This window comes from Plectrocnemia conspersa, unplaced genomic scaffold (genome assembly GCF_051122295.1).
Source record: "Plectrocnemia conspersa isolate PC_06_02 unplaced genomic scaffold, ASM5112229v1 ptg000013l, whole genome shotgun sequence".
In the NCBI taxonomy this organism is placed as follows: domain Eukaryota; kingdom Metazoa; phylum Arthropoda; class Insecta; order Trichoptera; family Polycentropodidae; genus Plectrocnemia; species Plectrocnemia conspersa.
The window spans coordinates 30,610,361-30,633,475 of NW_028277177.1; the positions used below are offsets into that span (position 1 = coordinate 30,610,361).

Consider the following 23,115-nt stretch of genomic DNA (forward strand, 5'->3'; position numbering starts at 1 on the left):
ACAGCAAAAAACACAATACATTTTATCGAAAAACATTAAAAATACGACTGCTTAAAATCATTAATAAATAACAAATTAAAATTGCCGAGTGTGACAAAATGCGTCGTCAATAATTGGCTATCAAACTACGCGTTAAATATGACATACGCATCACATACAGTGACATAAATAACACCTCAAATATATACATATATTATCATAAAAATGAACAATATTTTTATTTCATTCCTATTTTTTTAAAATGCCAGAAAATCATAGTCTGTAAGGTGCCGAACTAATCCAGAGTCCACAGGTTCAAATCCCGCAGAAGACTATTTTTTTTACTTGGCTGCAAAGTGACATTTATTAATTGTATAATATTAATAATTATTTATTCAATTAAATATATATATTATCATAAAATTAACCAATATTTTTATTCCATCCCTTCTTTTTAAAATGCCAAAAAAGCATAGTCTGTAAGGTGCTGAACTAATCCTGATTTACAGGTTCAAATTTCGCAGAAGACTAGAATTTTTTATTCAGCTGCAAAGTGACATTTATTAATTGTATAATATTATTAATTATTTATTCAATTAAATATATATATTATCATAAAATTGAAAAATATTTTATTACATCCCTACTTTTTTAAAATGCCAGAAAAGCATAATCTGTAAGATGCTGAACTAATCCAGATTTACAGGTTCAAATTCTGCAGAAGACTAGAATTTTTATTCAGCTGCAAAGTGACATTTATTAATTGTATATTATAAATAATTATTTGTTCATTTGAATAAATCTTCATGACAGACATTAGACCAATGCGTTACAACGAGGTAAACACAATCAAATAAGTAAGTAATAAATCAAAGTTTGTCAATCCGTGATATGTATTTTAGTAATTATTAATACTAGATTAGTGTTCACATATGATTCAAACCTATGTTTTTAAGGATGTTATACCACAACTATATTGTGCTAGTAATTCTAATATATTATCAATTTTTTACCGATATTTGATGGTAAAAAAAATGAAAGATCCCAATACTTTAAACACTCTGTAGGCGAGAGATAAAACGACCTTGCCATATGTATATTAGAATAACACTAAAATTATCTTTACCATCACAAGAAAAAAACATCTACGCATCAGAATGATTCATCCACGAGGAAAACCTATTATTTCAAGCTACATTTGAATTTTTTGCGTGGGCACAAAAAACATATATACACTTACAAGATTCACTACGCCTGAATGCTATGCATATAATTCATTTCATGTTTTTCCCCATTCGCTTAATTAACAATAACTTATACGTTTCGCAGACGCTAAATTTTGGGTTGGCAGAGGTAGCAAACCATCGTCGCAAGGCATAAGAATTCCGGACGAGAATGGAAAAACTTCGCCATTGAGGAAATACGACCACAAAACAATCGTTTTAACATTACCGCAGGTAATCATGATCATTTTTAATAATAAAATCAGTTAACTTAGAATTTGCTAAATACTACTGCATAAGTATATTATGTTTTTGTTTCTGTAAAACATGTGTTTACATACAATATAAATATAAATAATAATATGTGGCGTTGAGAATATGGGAGTGGTGGGAGTATGGGAGGTCTCACACTGCGTGTTAAGTTTGCTTTTAACAGTTTAAAAAAAATATATTTAATTATTTAAAAGATATAATACCTAACTGAGATCTTTAAAATACAAAGATTTTAATTTATAGATTAAAATTTACCATATGAGAAGAAAAACTCAACTCAAAAAAATACTATATAGGGCAATTAATAATTACAATTAAAATCAGAATTTTTGGAAAGATGTTGAAAGAAAATATTAAGAATAGAGAAGAGATTATAAATAAATTATAAACAATTTCTTTGATAATGCATAAGTCAGTTTTTCTGTTTCTATAATCAGTCAGTTCAACATTCAACACAATAAAAATTATGAAGAATAATATTATTATTAGATTTACTAAACCAAATACAGACAATTAGTAATTAGTTAAACCATAAATGTAATGGGTTAATTATATAAGCGGTTTTACTATGGAGCTGTGAAATGCAGCACCTCTAAATTAAAATAAAAATGTTTAAAACTCTTTTACTTACTTGTAATGGTTGTACGTTTACTTCACAGGACTTGACTGTTTTTGATATGGGTCATTTTGGTGTATGGTGCGAGGCTTTCACCGTCGATTTCGGACACATCCAAATTCCAGAGGTCACAAACGTGCCGCCCTCTTTGAAAATGCTGGGAGTGAGTCCACAGGTAAGCTGAAAAAATCAAGCACTGTTAACCAATTTTGCACTTTTTTGCCACAAAGACAAGAAACTTAAAGCTGTATCAATAGTTTTTCCTTATACCATTTTTTAATATCATCGATTTTATTTTAACATTTTTGCTTTAATAGCATATTTTTATTGATTTAAAGCTGATATTAAAATTATGGATTTTTATGGAATAAAATGATAATTTATCAGTATTTTTTATTACGGCTATTTTTATATTAGAGTTTTTTTTACAATTATTGAATCTCCTATTCTACATCTTCGAGCACTAACTGACTTTGAAGAATAAATATTTGTGTGTATTACACTTCATCTTGTTTGTCACAAATCTTCTTTAAATGTAAAATTATGCTCCGATTATTTTCATTTTTATGTCATTCGTCAAAAACATTTAATGTAGTCTGCAGATATTAAGACATTTGCTAATTAACCTATATTTTGATAATGCAATTGCTTAATGTGGATAATGCTTAATAAACTATTAAATCTATTTTCATCATTATTTGCTAATTCACACATATTTTATTAATACAGTTATATAATGGAAATTATGCTTGATATAATATTTCATGTATTTTCATCATTTATATACCTTTTTTACAATAAAACTATAGCTAATTCTAAAACAATGATAAGTAAAGGCAGTTAAAATATTTTTTAAATTAAAAATACTATATTTATATAAAAATAGAGAGCTTATCATTTTTAGTAAAATATGATTGAATATAAATGTAAATATTTATTAAAAAAATAATATTTTTTTACTGAAACGTATTGAATATTATATTGTTTTGATCAAAACAATAGTTTTGTTCAATCCTCAAAACATTTGGTATAGACTTTAGTTCATTAATTTTGCTTTTATCTTATCTATGAATATAAAACATCATTTTTTTCCCCAATAATAAATATTTGTCTTATATACACAATGACTAAAGCATTACAACTTAAAACGTAAATATCGTAAAACTGCAATTTATTACTCCTTAATAAAAAATACGACTTTAACATTATAATCAAAGATAATAAGCAAAACCGTGATATTTAATTTAACTTGACGTGCTTTTTTAGTATAGACTCTTTTATGAAACCAACACTGTGGTTTTTTAAGAATTATATTACACGAAAAATGCAACTTTTGTCGATAAATTAAAATCATAAAAAAAAAGTATTCAAAATTTTTTTATGACTGCATTTATAAAAACAAGTAATGATTTAAGTTGGTAGTTAAAATATTATTTTAAATTAAGAATACAAGAATCAATATAATATTAGATAAAATACTTATAGCTACATTCAGAGCAGGTAGTTAAAAAAGCGACAGGGATTTCTAATTATAAAATAAAAACATATTTTGACGATATATGTTTTATGGCTGACTCTATAAATTACAATTAGAATACATTTTGTCTCGAGTTTTCTTGAGAAATTTGGATCAGTTTTGAGGAACAAGAAACACTACATACGACAATAATTCATAATTTATAATAAACAATTAAAATATTGTCCTGTGCTTGTCATAGTGGGAACGATCGACAAACATGCCATTATAACATCAAAAATAATATTTATTTCTAGTAAAAAAATGCATGTAACCTTAGCTAGCCCTTAATATGATGACAGTAGCTATAAAAAAACAATTGCCTATGGCAACAACAAACTTACTCCGGGAGAGACTTTTCCATACATCACTTAGTTAACGAAGTAATATATGTAAAATATAGATAGTTTTAATATAAACCCAAAAAATTCGGTTTTAAATAAGTTGAACATTTTATCTAGAATGTTATCTTATCTTTGTGGCAAGACATTATTGTACAGTGTAATCGGACCGGAACGTGTGCCGTCAGTTTTCGACGCCTGTCGCTTAACGGCACATCAAACGAGATAAATCCCGTGCGCCAGACACTCATATTAATCAGAGTGTACACATTTAACGGAGTTAAATTAATTGAAATATCGTGACTGGTTGCATACCGTCTAATTGGGTGAAAATACGTCTAAATCTGAAATTTTAGACCGTGTCTATTGGAATCGCGTTTTGAAGCAAAATTTTCTCTCATCCTAATCTGTTGCAAAAAAACACGGCGCATTTGCATTCGTATTCGAAACACGTATGTGAAAGTGTGCAGCGCCGCTATAAAACATGATTTGTTGCATCGAATATTTAAGCTCTGGAACAATGGGAAAATTTAGGCAATTGGCATGGTCGATTTGTTGAAAAATGTCAAGTGAAATGCCAGCGTGAAGAGGTCAATATCACATAAATTATTTAAATTTATGTTAGTTGTAAAAAAATATTGAAAAAGTTATTGTTTATTAACTTTTAAAACAAATTTAATTACAATATGAATCATACTAACTATGTCTATAACCCAGCTTTATATGTTTATTAATAAAAAAAATATTATAAAATATAATGTATGTTAAAATACTGGTAAGTAATGAACCATTTGTGTCATTATAATAGAAGTTTAAATTTTCTATTAACATTATAACTGTTAAACCATCAGTCTCCTTCATTAGAACACATCTCTCGTATTTTATTACAACATACTTCTCAAGTTTTTATTTAGATCCAACGTTTCCAATGAGACTACAAAAAGTTCATCCATCACATGCAGAAATGTGATTTACGTATTATACAAGATTTTTTCATTCAAATGATTTATCAATACAATTATAATGTCATGAACTTACTCTATACTTAAGTGTACTTCACGAAAGCAAAATTCTTGCTGCTTCAAGTATTGGTTTTAGGTGCTTGAGAAGCAGTTTCTCAAATAGATTGTAAATAATTCAGAGAAGCAATATTAGTCGATATTGAGTAATTTGATATCAATTAAACACAAATTTTAGACATTCATTGTAACCTGACAGGCGTAAGCCCAATGCGTTAAAGAGACATAATAAATACATGCAAGTCAGTATAAAACACCCGACAGATAGAGTAAATAAGATCAGAATAGCGTGGTCCATACGATCCAGATTTGTAAACCAAATATTGCAGGTTCGAGCCACGGCAGTGGACTCAAATTTCATTAATAAAAATACATTATTATTATGTATATCTATTGATCTGCAAAATTATATCTATTAATTAAAATACACATAATAATTTATAATTATTTATATTCATCATATCTGATTGACCTACTTAGTTGGTACAGATTTAAGCATTTATAACGCATTGGGCTTACAGTGGAAAATTAAAAAATAATATAAATTTATTTTATTAATTATTGACTAATATTACAGCTAAAAATCAATAGATGCATAGTCTAGCTCGATTTTATTTTAAAAGTTCATCACGATATTCATTTGCGAGATTAAAAATAATTAAGAAAATCAGTGATGATGATTCCGAATAATAATCATATAAAATTCAATATGTGAAATTTCCTATCAATATGGGATTCGAACCCAGGTCTTTCAAGTGTTAGTCACCGACTTATACAAATAGTATATCTTGCTGATTATTACGTATAATAAACATAATATGTATAATAAATAAATTAAAATACTACAAGATATTTTTGAAGCATTAGTCTATATTTATAGTAGAATATTTTGACTTTTCAATTTCTAAAAACACTAAAAATGTGTGTTATTCAAGTATTTGTGTATTTTAATGCCGCAGGTAATCAATTTGTTATTGATGTACCGCTGCAGACATACTTTTTTTGTTTTGCGGTAATAGCCGAAAAACAAAACAACAGAAAAAACACTTTGTAACTGTCAAATTCCATAAATTATGGACTTTTTCAAAAGCTGGTATTGCACTTTTTTTTATTTATTTTGAATTTAATTTCAAGTCTGCTTTAAGTAGCTTATTATTTTAATATTTATTAAGCATATTTTTAGCAATAGAAATAAGTAAAATGACACTTCAATTTTTTTAAAGTATGAAACACTTCTGATTGACAAATTTATACTCGAACATTTTATCGTTTTCAATATGAAATTCGTATACTTGAATATTATGAATATTTGGCAATTCTAATAAAAACTATTTAAAAATATTCTCAGTTGCACTTTAGGACCATGAATAATGATTAGCAACATCACTGCTTCTATCTACACTTTTAAGAGTCAGACAATGCGAATAATGTTTAATTTCCTACTGATTTAAAAAATTTAAATAAATGGTTTAGATATTCATGTACTAATTTTCATAACACAGAAGTGTGCATATACTCTATATTTAACTGTATAATGACTGGTTTTTTTAGAAAAAAAAACTTTCCAAAATGTATTTATACATAATATGTGCATGTGTAAAAAAAGTTAGGTCAAACTCTACATAGTTCCTAAAAATAATATAAAGTCTAAATACCATATCACATGTATTTGAATCAATTGGTTCACTATCAATACTAAAACGTACGAGTTAGCTCGTCCATGGGGAAATTGGATCATAATTTTTGGCAAGTATGTATTCGAATTTATGAATATTTTATTGTTTACTAATCTATATCTGAATATTTTGAAACTCTAATCGTAATATCAGTATAGAAAATATTTTAGATTCATACGATTTTTTATTTAGGAAGATTTTAGATGATTACATATACGAGTATATATATTTAAATTATAGTACATTTTCAGCAATTTTATAAAAATAAATCTGATTAAATATAATATATTAAGTCGGATCCATTTTTATGTCTAAATACTTCTGCTACTTTTGAGCTTGCAATTTGTTACTAAGGGAATAATAATTTGTTATAGAAAATTAATAAATTATTAAATTATTAATATATGAGCTAATGTTGCATGTTTTAACACATTTGATAGAGTTAATGAGGTTATTTAATGAATTTATCATTTATGTTCAATGTTTTAACTCAATATAAAATTTAATTTTTCTTCTTGCTTTCATAATAGAATCATTATTAGCAACGCGAATAAATTTCAAAGCACTTATTGTATAAGTTGCGTGATATGCCAGTGAGAATAATTGTAAAAAGAGGTGAAGAGTCACTTTCGAACGACAACATTATGTAATGATTTTATGTTTTGTCCATTAACCTTGTTTAAGCACGTGTCGAATCCGGAACGTATTCCTAATGAGCGTACAACACAATACAACGAGTGTTTAATAATAATAATCTAACAAAGAAGAGATGAGGAAACTTCATTATGCACAAGAAGTTGAAAATCTCCTTTCTAATCCGCACGCTCGAATGCGAATCTTTCCGAAGGTCCCATATTTAACTTTGTGACTAAAAAAAAAGCTTCTTGTTACTAACACGAATTGTGTAATAATCAGTCTCCCAGGTCAAGGTTCGAACATGTGCCCTTGAATCCTAGAATGCACCCAGTCCTAACCGCCTAACTCAATCGCCACCAGTCTCTGAAGGTCATCAATTTTTCTGTTGTTACAGAAAAGGAACCAAGAGCTGGTCTCCTCCACAATCGACGCCCAGCCAACCTTCTCCTCGGGCAACAAGAGTCAAAAACGCAAGGGTCAGCACGGTAGCGAAGAAAGGCCGACGACTTACAGGCCACCGACGCAGAGGTTCCTAAACGGAGCTAATCTAGAGCCTGCGTCCAATCGGGAGCAAGTCAGCAGGTTCGAATCGCCGCTGAACGTCAACGACGCCAATTTCCAACTGCTCTACCCGGTAGCTCCGTCCGCCATACACAGGAGAGCTGACAATTTCCAACCGGCTAGAGATCAGCAGCTTCAGAGGGATCATAAGGACTACGGCCACAAGAGCATCATCCAACCTTCGATGGAGATCTACTATCGTCAAGATCCCCCGCAATACGCTCAAGTCTTGATACAGCAGCCTCAACAGTACTTGGCCCCGGCGGTCCAGTACCAGCAGTACAGATCGGTGCCTCTGTACCAGACGCACCAAGTCCACCCGAAACCATATCAGTTCCCAACCAATTACCAAATTGTGCCAACGAAGTTTGACCTTGACCTTGGTGAACAGTCGGGCAGGTCGTTCAGTAGGTTTTCCGGAAATCCGAACGCGAACCCGTACGTTCAGTACTCTTGAACACTCAGCCCGTTGTCAGCGTTGGACAACGGTAAATTTATGATAATGAGGAGATAATCGACGTGCGCGCATATTTATGTTAATACTATAGTTATTCCGCATCAGTGATCGTTAACGGTGGCCGCCGAGCGGTCGTACTTAATATGTATACAAAAACACATCATCATCATCATCATCATCATCAAACTCGACTGTGATCTATATAAGGAAGTTATGGTTTTTAATTGATGGAGAGATATTTAAAAGACGAAAGCTCAATCACAGACATTCCCATAACACAAATATATAAGGATCGTTGCAGATGAAATGTCGTTTTAGGAAAAAACTTTAAAATATTATATTTTAAATAGCATTTGACAGAAAATATACACCATTATATTAATACAAATCTGAATGACTTTATACAATAATCGAAGATTTTTTTAATAAAAACGACATTTCATATGCAACAACAAAAGTAGAAATAAATATTTATTAAGTAGAATTAACCATTAATCAATATCAACGCTGTAGATTAATGAGTATTTGAGTCGCATGAAATTATGAAATGTAAATGTAAAGGGTTATGTCGTCGTGAATTTTAAACGAATTTTTGCTGTCAATGGCTTAATTCATTTTCAAGTCAAAGATAAGATAAGCTATACTTGGAATCTGAATGTGAGAATAAGGATTAAAACTAAGTAAATGTATTTGTTCAAGTAATAATTTTCTTTCTGATTCTGAATAATGGAAATGAAATATTACACAAAGTCACTTTTTCAGAAATACATTTAACATATCACTTGATTCTTCTTATATCAACAATAATGGATAGGTAAATTTAGTAAATTCCAGCCGGAAAGACCGCAAAAATTTATTTCTGTAGTCTGTACATAAAAGTGTGTAAAAATATTTTTCTACGTCATTTTATATAGGTGCTACGATTTTTTATTTTTTACAAACTGTTTTTTAGATTTATACTATCAAACGTTTTTATCATTTCATTTTATTTTATAAGTAATGATTTTTTTGAATAGCCATTATTCAAAATGGCGGATTAGATTGACTAACGTACTTGAACAAAAGTTTTATATTGATATGAAGTTTTGCTACTCACATAAATAACAAAAAAAATGTAAGTTAATAATGACAAAAAAGTGCAATTTAATTTGATATCAATTTTTTAACGGAGTTACGAATTCTTGCGATTCTTAAAATTTAATTAAAATATTTATTGAATATTAAAATATTTTTTTTTATGAAAACAAGATGGATTATGTTGACTAACGAACTCAAACGAAAATATAATGTTTTAAGCTACTTTCATTAATGAAAAAAAAAAAGTAAATTAATAATGACAAAAAAAGTAAAATTAATAAAGACAAAAAACTCAGTTAATTTTTTTAGTATACCATAAAAATGTTTGTTTGTTTAATTTGATATTTTTAGAGTTTTATCTTAAGTAGAGCTCTTTGTTGTTGAGAATTTTTTTAGAGAATTCGTTTTATTATCAAGTGGTATATTTCTACATAATTTGTTTTTTTAGATAAGAGCTTTGCGAATAGTTGAGTGCTGTTAAAGCAATCATATGATTCATAATAATTACTCATATATTGTACATATAAGAATGCATTTCACTATTTGACTAGTAACGTTGGCCAATTAACTCGACAGTGCCGGCACAAAAGAGTCCATTGGCGCCCGTCCATCGTTGGACAACTGTCCCACTTGACAATAATGAGCATAGATTATTTTTCAAAAAACGCGTTGTTAGACCATATAAATACAGAGAAAGACATGACCCACTTGGCCGGTCCAGAGGTAGAACAAATCGCCGTTTACAGTTACACTCAGTTGCGTTATCGCTTAAAAGTTCACAGCGCAACCAGAGGGTCTGTCGAGACGAGAAAATACTGTCAACATTCCATGTCATAATTTAAATTCATTTTATTCAAAGTCTATTGATCTAATCGTTCAATAACCACATTTAGTTGTTCTAACTGCCTTAAAAAGTGATAAGTGGCTCACTTAACTTATGTGTCCCAAGATAATTTTACGATTTCAGACCTATAATAACTAGATATATCCATAAGATCGTATTATTACTTTAAAAGTAAACAACAGATATTTTGCCCTGTGAAGTGCAATTATGTAGTTAACCAATTTACAGAAACAATTATTTATATTTTTCTTAAAATGGTTATTCAAATATTTATTTATTACCTAAAACGTTTGTATTGCTATTTCGTTTTAGTCTATCACATATCCTTAACGTCAATTTTTTTTCTTTAGTTATTATGACAACTAATGTTCTATAAATAAATTTTATTTGCTTTTTACTTTACGATGATATATACTTTTTCAGATAATATTTTTTTTTTAATTTTTAGAAAAAAAGCTTAAAAAAAATATTTACAAAATATTGCAATCAATCTAATATATTTTTGACAGGGATTAAAATATGTTATGATTTCAGTTAGTTTCTGAATGTCATAATAAAAACATTTTCTAAGCTTCACTTGAATCAAACTACAGATTTAATTGATGGAATAGATAATATAGGACTAGTATATTTTTTTCTTTTTCAGAACTAATTGGTTGCATGATATTAACTAGTAGCATGATTATGTTACCTTTACAAAAATATCATAACAACGCGTTACATTGTGTTTTTTGTATAATAACGTAAATACGAAAGTGATTGAGAAATTGCATGTCTGCTTTAAAATTCGTATAATATAGCTTAAGGGAATTTGTGCTATTCTCAGCATAGCTGGCATTTTTATGTTGTAATCAAAAACTCGTTCATGTCAGTTTTCGAACGAGATATTTTCAATGTAACATTTAAATGTATCTGAAGAAAGTCGAATGTAATAGTTACAGGACAAAAAATGACTATAAAAAGTAATTTTAATTTTTTTTGTTATGGTTGAACTCAATGTTTACATTAAACTAAAAAATGGGTAATGTTAGTTAGCACGGCGACACGCATAAAATGTGTTACAGTTGTTAATCACCACTGTGTTTTCCGTTCTGTTCAAACCCAAACCTAACCTAAAAATATCCATTATACCCTTTTTATATTCGTTTGGGTTTGAACAGCAAATGGAAGTTTTTCAACACAAACGAAAATTGCGCACGGTGAAAATTATGAACATTGGTGATTGTTTGATTACTAAATATATTTTAGTTTTATTCCAAATCTTTTTCTCTATTTTTAAATGAAAATTTGTGTAATTATAGGACATGTAAGTGTATCATAACAATATAAATTATTATTATAATTGTAAAATATTTTTGAAACATATTTTTATATATATACTATATTTACAAATTATTTAATATACATATGTGTATAGTATTGATCATTTATAATCAGAATTTTTGTTTGAAAATTTCGCCGTGCGCAATTTTCGTTTACGCAATAATCACTGAATCGAAATAAGTACCGAAAATTTTCTTAATGAAACATATACAAATATTTTGCTTTTTTTATGTAAGTCTGCTGATATATAATAGAAGCAAAATAAAAGAAATAATAAGTAAAAAATAGAAACATAAATTTATTTTGTTCCATCTATCATTATTTTGCTTTAACACGTGTGAATTTTTATTAATTTATTGTATAGTTTATTACCAGTGATGTTATATTTTCACTGATCTAAATATAGTTTAACTAAGGCAAGCTATTAAAATGTATCAAAAACAATTGATTTACAGTTTCACTGCTCAGTATCAGTAAGACTGTATTTATTCACAATCAGATGATTTCGTGAACACATTTAAATTTTTTCAGAAATTCAAAGAATTCTGATGTCACACTGTTCGACAAAATCAACAAATTAACACAAAGATTTTCAAATTTCACACATTTTAATCGTAAGCTTTATACATTAAGAATAATCTTTTTTTCTAATAAAACCAACTATACTAATAGCTTGTGAATTATTGTTCTTATTATTCTTTAGAACATATATAGTGTTTACAGATTACTATAATTAAATGTTCATTTAAAAATATCTATATCTCAACAGCAATCAAGTAAGTTGTAATAATCATATTCTGCAATGCTTATAATCTAAATTACCCATTTTTTAAAGAAATAAGATAAGGTCTAACAATGCATTTTTAGATTGATTTTTATGATAAATTCTATAGTCAGTTTTAATCTGATTGTTCCATCTCCAAATTCGACTGAATTAAAAGGTCAGATTCTGGTTTTGCTCCAAGCGACAGATAAGCGGTCACGGGGGCATTGGCACTGGTTATATAACACATAAAAGCTGGTTCTGCAGTGTGATGCAATGGCCATCTGCGAACTCTTGAGAATGAGCCTTTTACATCAGATACATGCAATTATGTACAATTTTTTTTGCACAATCGCAAATAAATTGTCGCCTTCTCGCACCAGCGTTTCTCAACTAATAGCGTTTCGAAATATTTTTGTGTGTGATGATAAAAAAGAGCATATTCAGGTCGCGCCTGAGATAAGATCTTCCGAAGCTCGAATCAATAATTTTATGGCGGTCGTGCCTAGCCTTGGTCGGAGCTAGGGTTTGGCGGATTGTTTTTGGCACATCATCAATATAAAAACCACGCTTGAAACTTTCTCCCGCATATGTATACGAAATTGGGCGTGAGAATCTAATGTCTTGTGCAATATGACTCATCGCGGTCTATAAATACTCTAAAAATCTACAGCGTTGATTTGACTGGTGTATATTTTACAGCGAATGTTTTATACCAGTGAATTTATATTTTCACTAGTATAAGTATAATTTCATTAAATCAGGCAGTTAAAATGTTTCAAACAATTCATTTACAAATTCACTGCTCAGAATCAGGAAAACTGTGTTTGATCAGAGATTCGCAGAATTGCGAGTCACAGATTTGAGTATTTAAAATAAATTGAACCAAACCCAAGCCTAACCTATACGAATTAACCTAATGAAAGTTCAAAAACTATAGTTAGTTTTAAAAGTTTCATTAAGTCAAAATGGGTTCGGTTAATTATATCTACCAAGGAAAATGTATTCGGATATGATTTCACTGAAACACCAGTGAAAATATAGCTTCCCTGGAATACATATTCACCGTAATATATGTAGTGTTTAAAATGAAAATTCTGAAACTATAAACTTATAAAAAGTGTTGTAGAGTAACAGGTAAAAAACAATGAAAACATTTTAGATTTTTTTCTCAGAATTATCAATATTCATATATTTTTAATTGACATATGTATAAGCCACTAACAATACAAATGCATAAAATGTAAAAAAATAGGCAAAAATGTTTTTTTGGTCTGCATAGACAATACGAGTTGTATCGAGAGTCTGACGTCGTCAAGTATATTAAACATCTGTCTAACGTGTATGACTTGAAACCTGCAAAGCGGTTAATTTTTTATTATCCTGAGAGTAATATGAACGCATGAGTGCGTTAGCTGGATGCAATAGTAAATAATCTTCTAAAGCTCAGTGATTGCCACTGCGTGGCTTAGAATAAAGATGGAGGATAATTTTCATTATAACATATGTATGTAAAGGTGATCCAACTTCAGTTTCCGAACTTTTTAAAAATCAAATGTTCGATTAATATAAAAAATTCTTGAATTTGTATTTTTTTAATATTTAGAATATTGTCCAAACATTTTTTTAAAATAAAACACAAATTTCAGTAAATCTTCGAACTTTCAATTTTAAAAAAAGTTCGGAAACTGAAGTTGAATCACCCTATATATAAGCAATCTCTTATATACTTTGAGAGATCAGTAGTGAGAGTCAATGCACTGTATATTTTTATTCAGTATACTAGCATTGAATGGTTGTGAACAAAGCAATTAGAAAGAATCCATCGTCGTTACCATTTTGTTACATTTACCCCCATTCTACTTTGGTAAAAATAATTCAATATATACTTAGCACCGTGCATTAATATGTACTTGCAACTCTAAAAAATAAAAATTAGCAAGCCAATATCGGCTATTGACCGAAAAGTGAAGGAGAAGGACAGATATGCTGTTTTTTATATATTTTTATACACTTCAAACACATTGTTGTGACTGTTATTGGCACTGCTTCTACTTTCCTAAGTTTTTCCCCTAAAAATTAAATATTTTATACTATAACATTGGGTAAATATACTTCAATACTATTTTCAGCATAACTAGCTACATACGCGTACGTGCGAATTAATAGCTCCATATTTAATTTTTTTTAACTACTCAGTATGACAAAATATATATCAAAACTTTTTCCAAGAATAGATCTTAACATACATATAAACCAAATGAAAATCACATATTAGGTTCTGGAAATAATCGCGTACAAACATACAAAAATAGGCAGTTCTAAAAATGAGCAAGATATCTTTTACAAATACAAATGTGTCTTATACGAATATGCATCGTCAATAAAAGTTTCAAAATTTTCATTTTTAAACCTATATTTTTTTTAAATATGGAAATATTTTTCTTATATTTTAAATGTTTTATTAACTATAACTCATTGTATGTGTGTCAGAATAATTAGTATTAGAGCTAGTATATTTTATGGTAATTTTAAGCATTTATTCAATAATTTTTTTAATGACAAAACTATTTATATTTTTCAATTATTTAATGATGATTTTTATAAATAATAATGTAATAAAAATAGTAATAGTAATTTAATACAATATAAAAGTATGGATGTGAAAGACTGATTGTTTTCATTATCATCATTCATTATTAAAATATATATAACTTTTACCATAATGTATTAAATAATGTTTTACTGTTTAAAATATATTATGATAAGCTTATAATTGAGAATATAATTAACAAAATATTGACGTGTATTTAAAATATGCATATTATTTATGGTTACCTTTAATGTGATATGATTACTTTTGTTACCCGAGTGATAAGAAATATTTGACAAGATCATGTTAGACATGGCCAGTGATGTGCTCACAGTGATTGAAATTAACAAACGGTTATTTATATATTTAACTTTTTTAATATATAATATTAATTAATGTAACTGTATTTTTTAATAAATATTTTTTATTGAGCTTTAAGTCATTTCATTGAACGTTAATTCACAATTGATACATTTTCAGTCAAAGTTGAATTGTGAAGTGCTATATGACGATTTGGCATTTGAAGTGAGGTGGGCCGTGGCCGGAGAGAGCGTCGTCGTACAATTGGTAGCAAAATTAGGTATTGTTCAAATACTTATAGTAGAAAATATTAAGTTTTGATTATTCAGTTGTAATACTATTGTTTATATTTGCAGAGGATGGAGAATACATGTCGTTTGGACTATCAGGAGACGAAGACCACAGTCAAATGGTCGGTTCCGATGTGACCGTCGCTTGGGTGGACAAAACAACATTGAAAGGATTCGCTTATGATTATTACTTGGATGCTAAATCTCAATGTGCTGGAACTAGAGGAAGCTGCCCTGATGAAAGACTAGCAGTAAGTGAATAATTGTGATTTTGTATTAAGAAACAGATACATATTTTATTAGTTTATAATCTATCTATTCATATTCAGTAACTATTTTAACGCAATTAACTTTTAATGTATGTTGTGACTTTGGATAATTTTCTGCAAAACTAACTACATGCGTGTACATGCGAATTGATAGCTCCATATTTTATTTTTCTTGATTATTCAGTATGACAAAATATATTTCAAAACTTTTTCCAAGAATAGATCTTAACATAGATATAAACCAAATAAAAATCATATAATTCGTTCTTGAAATAATCGCGTACAAACATACAAAATTAGGCAAAGCTCAAAAATGTGTCATACGTATGTGCATTGTCAAATATAATTAATTGTATGTGTGTCAGAATAATTAGTATTAGAGCTAATGTATTTTTTGTTAATTTTAAAACATTAATACAAATATTTTTTTAATGACAAAACTATTTATATTCTTAAGTTATTTAATAATAATATTTATAAAAAAAATATTATTATTATTTATTATTAGGAGTATTTGCTTGTACCACATGATTTTATTTTTACATGTCCATACTGATTTTAAAATAATTTTGTAAAGTAGTATTTGGTTTCTCAAGAACATTTGAAATCATTTAAATGTAGTTTTATATCCCGTCATTTTATTTTTTAGCAAATAGATAGTTTTGTATTATGTACTGTTTCTAACACATTTAAATCAATAGGAGAAGACTAATTCAGTACGTTTACTAAATGCTGCAATGGTAAATGGATATTCAATCGTAACATATCAACGTCCATTACGAGCTGCCGACGAATTGGATAGAGCCGTAAAATCAGATAAGCCGCAGCCAATAGTCTGGGCTGTCGGACCGTTGAATTCTCTACAAGAAGTCTCATATCACACTCACTTCCTCAAGGTATATATTTTATTTTTATCACAATACTTTTATTTATAAGTATTATTAAGTATTTTAATTTACATTTACCATCATAGAGTGATCAATTTTTGGACTTTGGAAGAACTCCTGCATGGAATTGTCCAATGCCGGAGATGGACGATAATGTTATGGAAGATTTTAAGCCACCAGCAAGCAGAAAACCTACAAAAAACAAGAACAGCAATCAATTTTTAACAGAGACGTCAGGAGTATCAGACGCCGGAAATAGAGGAGCCAGTAAATTTGATTCTGATGATTATGAGAGTGAAGTTGGTGAAGCCGCGCATTTGAAAGTATGCAAAATTATGATTATATTCAGAAATATATGATGGAGTATATTATATGCAGTAAATTGTGTTATAGGATCAGACGAGAAGAACAAGCCGACCGATTCCGACTCCAAAACCTGCACCAAAATCAAACGCTTGGGAAATACCGCCAATCAATTGCGATGAACCGGAAGACGGAGTCTTTTTTGCTCAAATGGGTCCAACTGGAGGAAAACAAGGATATCCAGCTATAACTGGTATTTATATGCAATATACATGTTATATAAAATATAACAATACAAAAATATCTATAGAAAATAACAATAAATATAAATATATATATAAACAAGGCAAATAAAAATATAGTAAGAAAGTGAAAAAAAGTGAAAATAAAACCATTCAAATACAACAGAGATTTAAGCTTTTGAGTTAATTCATAATATGTTAAATGACACCTTTTTATTTTACCAGGACATGTCGGTTGGGGTATTTCTTGGTACATTAACGGCTTACTAATACCCGAGATCAACGTTGTACGTGGAAAGTCATACACTTTTGTGGTAGAAGGAGGTTTTAATCCTGAAATCCCAGCTCGTTACCATCCGTTCTATATCACTGATGACCCAGTAGGAGGATATGAACATAGATCTCCAGAAGAAAGAAGCGTTAGTTATTTTTACCACATTTTAGCATGCAATAATGTATAAGCTAACATATTTTATTTTTAACAGAACATACAAATATTTGCCGGAGTACGTCAATCACGTAATGGAGATGTTGTTCCAACTGGTGTGGGACGATTATGTAACTGGACTCCTGATATAAACGGTGATCCTGCCGATGCATATAATTCTTTCGGAGCCTATCAGCGTAGTTTAACACTGCAATGTGACGCAGGAGAGCCCGGAGTCGTTACATGGACTCCCGATCGAAATACTCCTGATACTGTTTATTACCAGGTAATCATAATACAAATGTCATGTCAAAAGTCTTTGTAAAAAAAACATTCAAAATAATCAACTCAACAATGCACCAGCTCATACCACAGCACTTGTTTTGTTAAATCAAACTACAATGATTTATTTTTAGTCCAGACTATTTTTTTTAGATTTTTTCCGAAATATAATACAAGAATTTTTGGCTTAAAATCAGGGACGTCATTTCAGTTTTTTCAGAGGGGAGGGGGTAAAGGTTGGCCAGTCGGTAGTCGTTTTTTAATATTTCGATTTCATTAAAATTATAGTATTTCATTTAAAGACATGCATTTTTTTCACCAAATTCAAGGGGGGGAGGGCAAATAATGATATTAAAAACCAATTAGTATGCTCCTAAAGTTACTTTACTTAATCTAATGATAATATGTATGGGGGAAAACATTTAAATAGTTGAATAATTACTTTTTTACTGAACACCCAGATCCGCTTATAATATATTATTTATTAATGGTTTTAAACTTAGCTAAATTGATATATTATATGAAAATAATTCATACATTTTTTAAAATTAAAATAAGTAATATACATATTTGGCATTAACTACGTTTTATAATATAAATAATGGTATTTAATATATGTATAAATGTTTTTATTTTAGTGCTTCACTCATCGTTACTTGGGATGGAAAATCAACGTTTTAGATTCTTGTGAAGTCGGCGAAGAAAGTCACAAACATGAAGTTTATGAAAAATTTGACGAAGAAGATAGCGACGGTGAAAAGACAAGAGAAGATTTAGATTTGCGGCCTTCGATTAGAGTCAACACTAGAGTGAAACCAGACAATAATTTACTATCGAATCAACCAAAAGATCTGGACAATCATAATGTAAGCGTCAGTAGTGACAGCCGTGTTATTATAAGAGAAATATCTAAAGAACCACAAGACGATATCATAACTGGTAAAATCAACGGTATACCGAATCTAAATTTTGATTCTAAAGTCAAAAAAGTCTCACCCGAGAATAATCCGAGACCAAATATCGATTTCCCATTGTCGAAGAGTCAATTTAAACAAGTTCTCGATTCCGTCGAGAGATACGAATCTAACATGCATAATTCTCAAGAGGAAATCTTAGATAGACATCCTATTTATTATCACGCGGCTCCGGGAAATCATTTTCAGCAACCGTCGGCTAAACACGACGGAATGAATCAACAAGATAGACCGTTGAGACCTGACGATTTTAAAAACATGCCTTCGCATATGGTTATGGGTAATAATCAAAAGCCAATGACACTGCAAGCTTTTTTGAGACCGCACAATAGACAAACTATGATGAATACGAATATAATGTACAAAAGACCGATGCCAGGAGACATGCGATTGAGAAGACCGGGTAAACCGCCAAGATTGCCTCCTCCGGCATTCATGAACCAACAGTTTATGAATATGAATTTACAAAAGAAGAACTTCTATAAAATGCCACCGGGAATGAACAGACAACCGATGCCAAACCTCGGAAGACCGCTGATGCTCCCGCCTATGAAACATCCCGCTAACAATGGCAACATAATGGGAAAACCACAGTTTGTTCCGTCGTCTACTAAGAGTCCACCGCAATCGGTCATAATGGGTAAACCGAATCTGATGTCTCAAACTTTAACCCTGGGCCAACCGACTATAATTGGACAACAGATTATAAAAGGTCAGATTCCAAATCATTCCGGTCCGGATAACATCATTCAACAGACAATCACCAATACGTTCTTAAATAAACCGGGACAAATAATCATGGGCAAACCGATGGACAATCCATTACCGTTAGATCAACAAATGATACCGACAAAACAACAAAATCATTACACACCCGTGCACAGACCGATGAATAATATCATACTAAAGGTTCAAAACCACAAGTTTGAAAATGTTAAACCGGTATACGAAGAAGAAGCTACATCTAAAGCTCCAGATGTGTTAATCATAACTCCGTCACAACAGATGAATACTCCAAGTTCAACTCTCAATCCTATCGAAGAGCTCATATCGCTCAATCCAGCCGTTAACACAGGTTTTAAACCCGAAACTGTTGTTATTGAAAGTGGATTTAAGCCGATCATTAGAGAACCTTTACTATCAGGGCAAGATAGAATCACAGACTACGATTCTGAATCTGTGACGAACAACAGAAGACACGATGAAGAACCAAAAGAACCGGAGCAGGCCGAAGAGTCAATTAATAAGTTATTAAATAACGAATTTTATGAGAAGCAGTTCACCGAATCATTCGAACCGATATTCATACCGTCTCCGATGGATAGATTCCAATCGAATGGAAATATGAACCATTCAAATGGAAATAAACTACAGTATGTAGACACGAGACCGAGGCCAGTCTATGTGAAGCCAAGTGATGATGATTTTGAAAAAGATTCTGAAAAATCTGATAAGAAGCCGATGGACGATATGACGATGGCAGCTGATCGCGTCGATGCATATTATCTACCACCGGATCAAAGCAACTCTCCGTTAAAAACCACAGATATTAAACTTCCCGTCGGAACTGTTGTCTCTTATGATGGACAAACGTTATCGGATTCAACTCTCACAAGTTCAATTGCCAAAAATCCGAATAATAAGATATATTCTGCTAAATTATCCAGCAACTCTAAACATTTAATAAACACTCCACAATTTGGCCCGTTTAGAGGAGAAATACCGAGCTTGTTGCAGGAGCAACTGAATTCTGAAAATAAATTGAAAACCATGACCAATAGTCACGGTCTCCCAGGAAATTTAGATAAGTCTTATCAAAGTGATAACAAAGGTGCATCTAAAACAACAAAATTAACTCTGGTTAGTTCTTTACATAAGGACGACGATGACGACACATCAGCTAAAGATATTGAATACGAAGCATCCGAAGTAAACGAAGAATTCGTCGAAGCCGACGGCAGAGATGACGAAGAGACGGAAAGAAGAATAAAGAGAAGCCCACATCACACGCCAGATCACACCGAGAGTAACGATATAAAGAACGAAACTGATCATTCTCATCACGACCATGATCACGCACATCATTCTCACACCGCAAACGGAAGTTCGAGATTCGGTGTTACATTTATTTTACCTGTTTTAGTTTTAAGTGCGTTGTTTGTGTAATAATTTTATTATAATAATTAAAAATACATATATTGTTTAAGGTATTGTCAAGACAAGTTTTATAAATTTGTACTTGTAAGTATATAAAAAATGTTTATATGTATATCGACTGACACTTATTCTTCGTATTGTATTAAAAATAATATAAATTATTTTAATAATGTTGTGCATGTGTAAATGAAAGTGATAAGATAAATACTCAGATTGGTACAAAATTAAAAAAGGAAAACTTTTCAATGGTATCTGTTATTGTTAAAAAATGTCCCGTGGGTTACCAACATTATTAGTATGGATAGAATTTAATTAAAAAATGTTGTAAATATATTTTTATAAAATAAAATTTTAAAAATATTTTCTAATTTTTATTTTTAAGCCATAATAATATTTTTTTAATTATAAAAAAAAAATCAATACAAAAACAAATATGTTGTATATTATTTGCAAATATTTCTCTCAGATTAAAAATAGCAGTAAAAACTCATTTTACTGTGTCAAAAAATTAATTTAAAATCAGCGCGATTTTTAAATAACCATTTAATAAAAAGTGTTGCCATACTTTAAAAATCATACTTTAAGAATCATAATTATTTTTAATATAAGTTTTCATCATTTTAAATATCTAAAAATACACATAGCTTACTAATATATTTAATTATTTTAAATTAATATCAGTATTTTCTTAAAATAACATATTTCTAAGCTAAAAATATTCTCAAAGTGTAAATATTATGTAAATTAATTTTATTTTATATCTTTAATAATCATTTTACTCATTTCCTGGTGACAGTGAATTGAACAACTGGGCAATTACATTTTATTGAGAAAAGGAGAAGTATAGTGGTTTCCTGTTGCTCATAATAAAATTATTTTATTAAGAGACATCTCTTGTACACAATTGAAATTATTTTTTATAATTTATTATTGTAACTATAGTATGACTTTTGATAGCGATCTGACTTTAAATTAATATTGGTAGTATTTTGTCACCATCAAAAATTGAACGATACAGTTAGAAAGAAGCGTTGTGATACTTGGAATTAAAACATTAATAAGTAAAATAACACCTTATCGAATTCGCCCTCAATATTATATACGCTTTATATACTCTGGTATCCGTTAAAAGTATTTATAAATTGCGTATGATTTATCGCTAACATCGACACAATTATTTGACCACTCACAGATCACGAGTCAGTTTCGTTTAGAACTGCACCCAGACAGTGTGAATCATAGATAATTTACATTTTAAATAAAGTAATAAAAATACTTGTTTTTATTTCTTTATACAGAATGATCCAATTCGAGTTTTATATGTTGGCAGCACTGTGAATCAAACAGCTGTTAATAATCACGCGTGTTCAAAGTATCAAATGTTAGCTTGCAACAACACATTTACATTTAAAGTTAAAATTATCCACTTGTCATACATAGATAACAATTCTGTACGAACTGTGTATAGAAATTTACAAGAATATTATGACTAATTCCATCATCCTTCTGGGCCTACAATTCGCAACATAGTAAAAAAATTGAAAGAGAATGGAAACATTGGAGAAACAAAATCCAAAGATATATATTTTTTTAAAAGTTCAAAAACTAAAGTTTGATCACTTTCTAATTGAGTATAATTTCAAATCATTCTAGTAGCTGCGTAATTATAGCTATCGCAGATATAGAATTAATTTTTCAGTCATCCACCAAACATTTTTCTTTAATCATCATTATTTTAGCAAGTATAAACATTACATTTCTCATTAGATGTTTGCGGATATAATACTGAAAAAATACTTTCACCACTGCATCATTCGGTTCAGAGATAATTGCGTTATTTAATATTTATTGGATAGATGTGGCGTTCCGCCGAAATGCCAAAATTGATGTACGAGGGTTATTTGTAAATAAAAGATAAATGTAACAAATAGCGATTTTTTTACTCACATGGCAACACTGCTCCCCGTCGAAGCAACATTGGAAAATTCATGATCCCACCAACTAGTTTATTTAGTGATTGGTTATTTCTATGCCAAGGAATAAGCACCTGCTGAAATTCAATTCTATTTGTTCATTTTTAGCTAATG

General features: G+C 29.7%; 1 protein-coding gene across 1 annotated transcript in view; it reads left to right on the plus strand.

Moving 5' to 3' along the window:
- Positions 1-21,388, plus strand: part of LOC148227843 (protein Skeletor, isoforms D/E-like) — a 35,748-nt gene extending 14,360 nt beyond the window's left edge. Inside the window, exons 6-15 of the mRNA XM_088202665.1 lie at positions 1,309-1,436; positions 2,135-2,266; positions 15,378-15,477; positions 15,554-15,738; positions 16,458-16,652; positions 16,730-16,966; positions 17,037-17,199; positions 17,414-17,607; positions 17,674-17,901; positions 18,536-21,388. Of these exons, the coding sequence (XP_088058791.1) occupies positions 1,309-1,436; positions 2,135-2,266; positions 15,378-15,477; positions 15,554-15,738; positions 16,458-16,652; positions 16,730-16,966; positions 17,037-17,199; positions 17,414-17,607; positions 17,674-17,901; positions 18,536-21,037 (4,064 nt within the window). The 3' untranslated portion in view covers positions 21,038-21,388. The remainder of the gene's footprint in view (positions 1-1,308; positions 1,437-2,134; positions 2,267-15,377; positions 15,478-15,553; positions 15,739-16,457; positions 16,653-16,729; positions 16,967-17,036; positions 17,200-17,413; positions 17,608-17,673; positions 17,902-18,535) is intronic.
- The last annotated feature ends 1,727 nt before the right edge of the window (positions 21,389-23,115 follow it).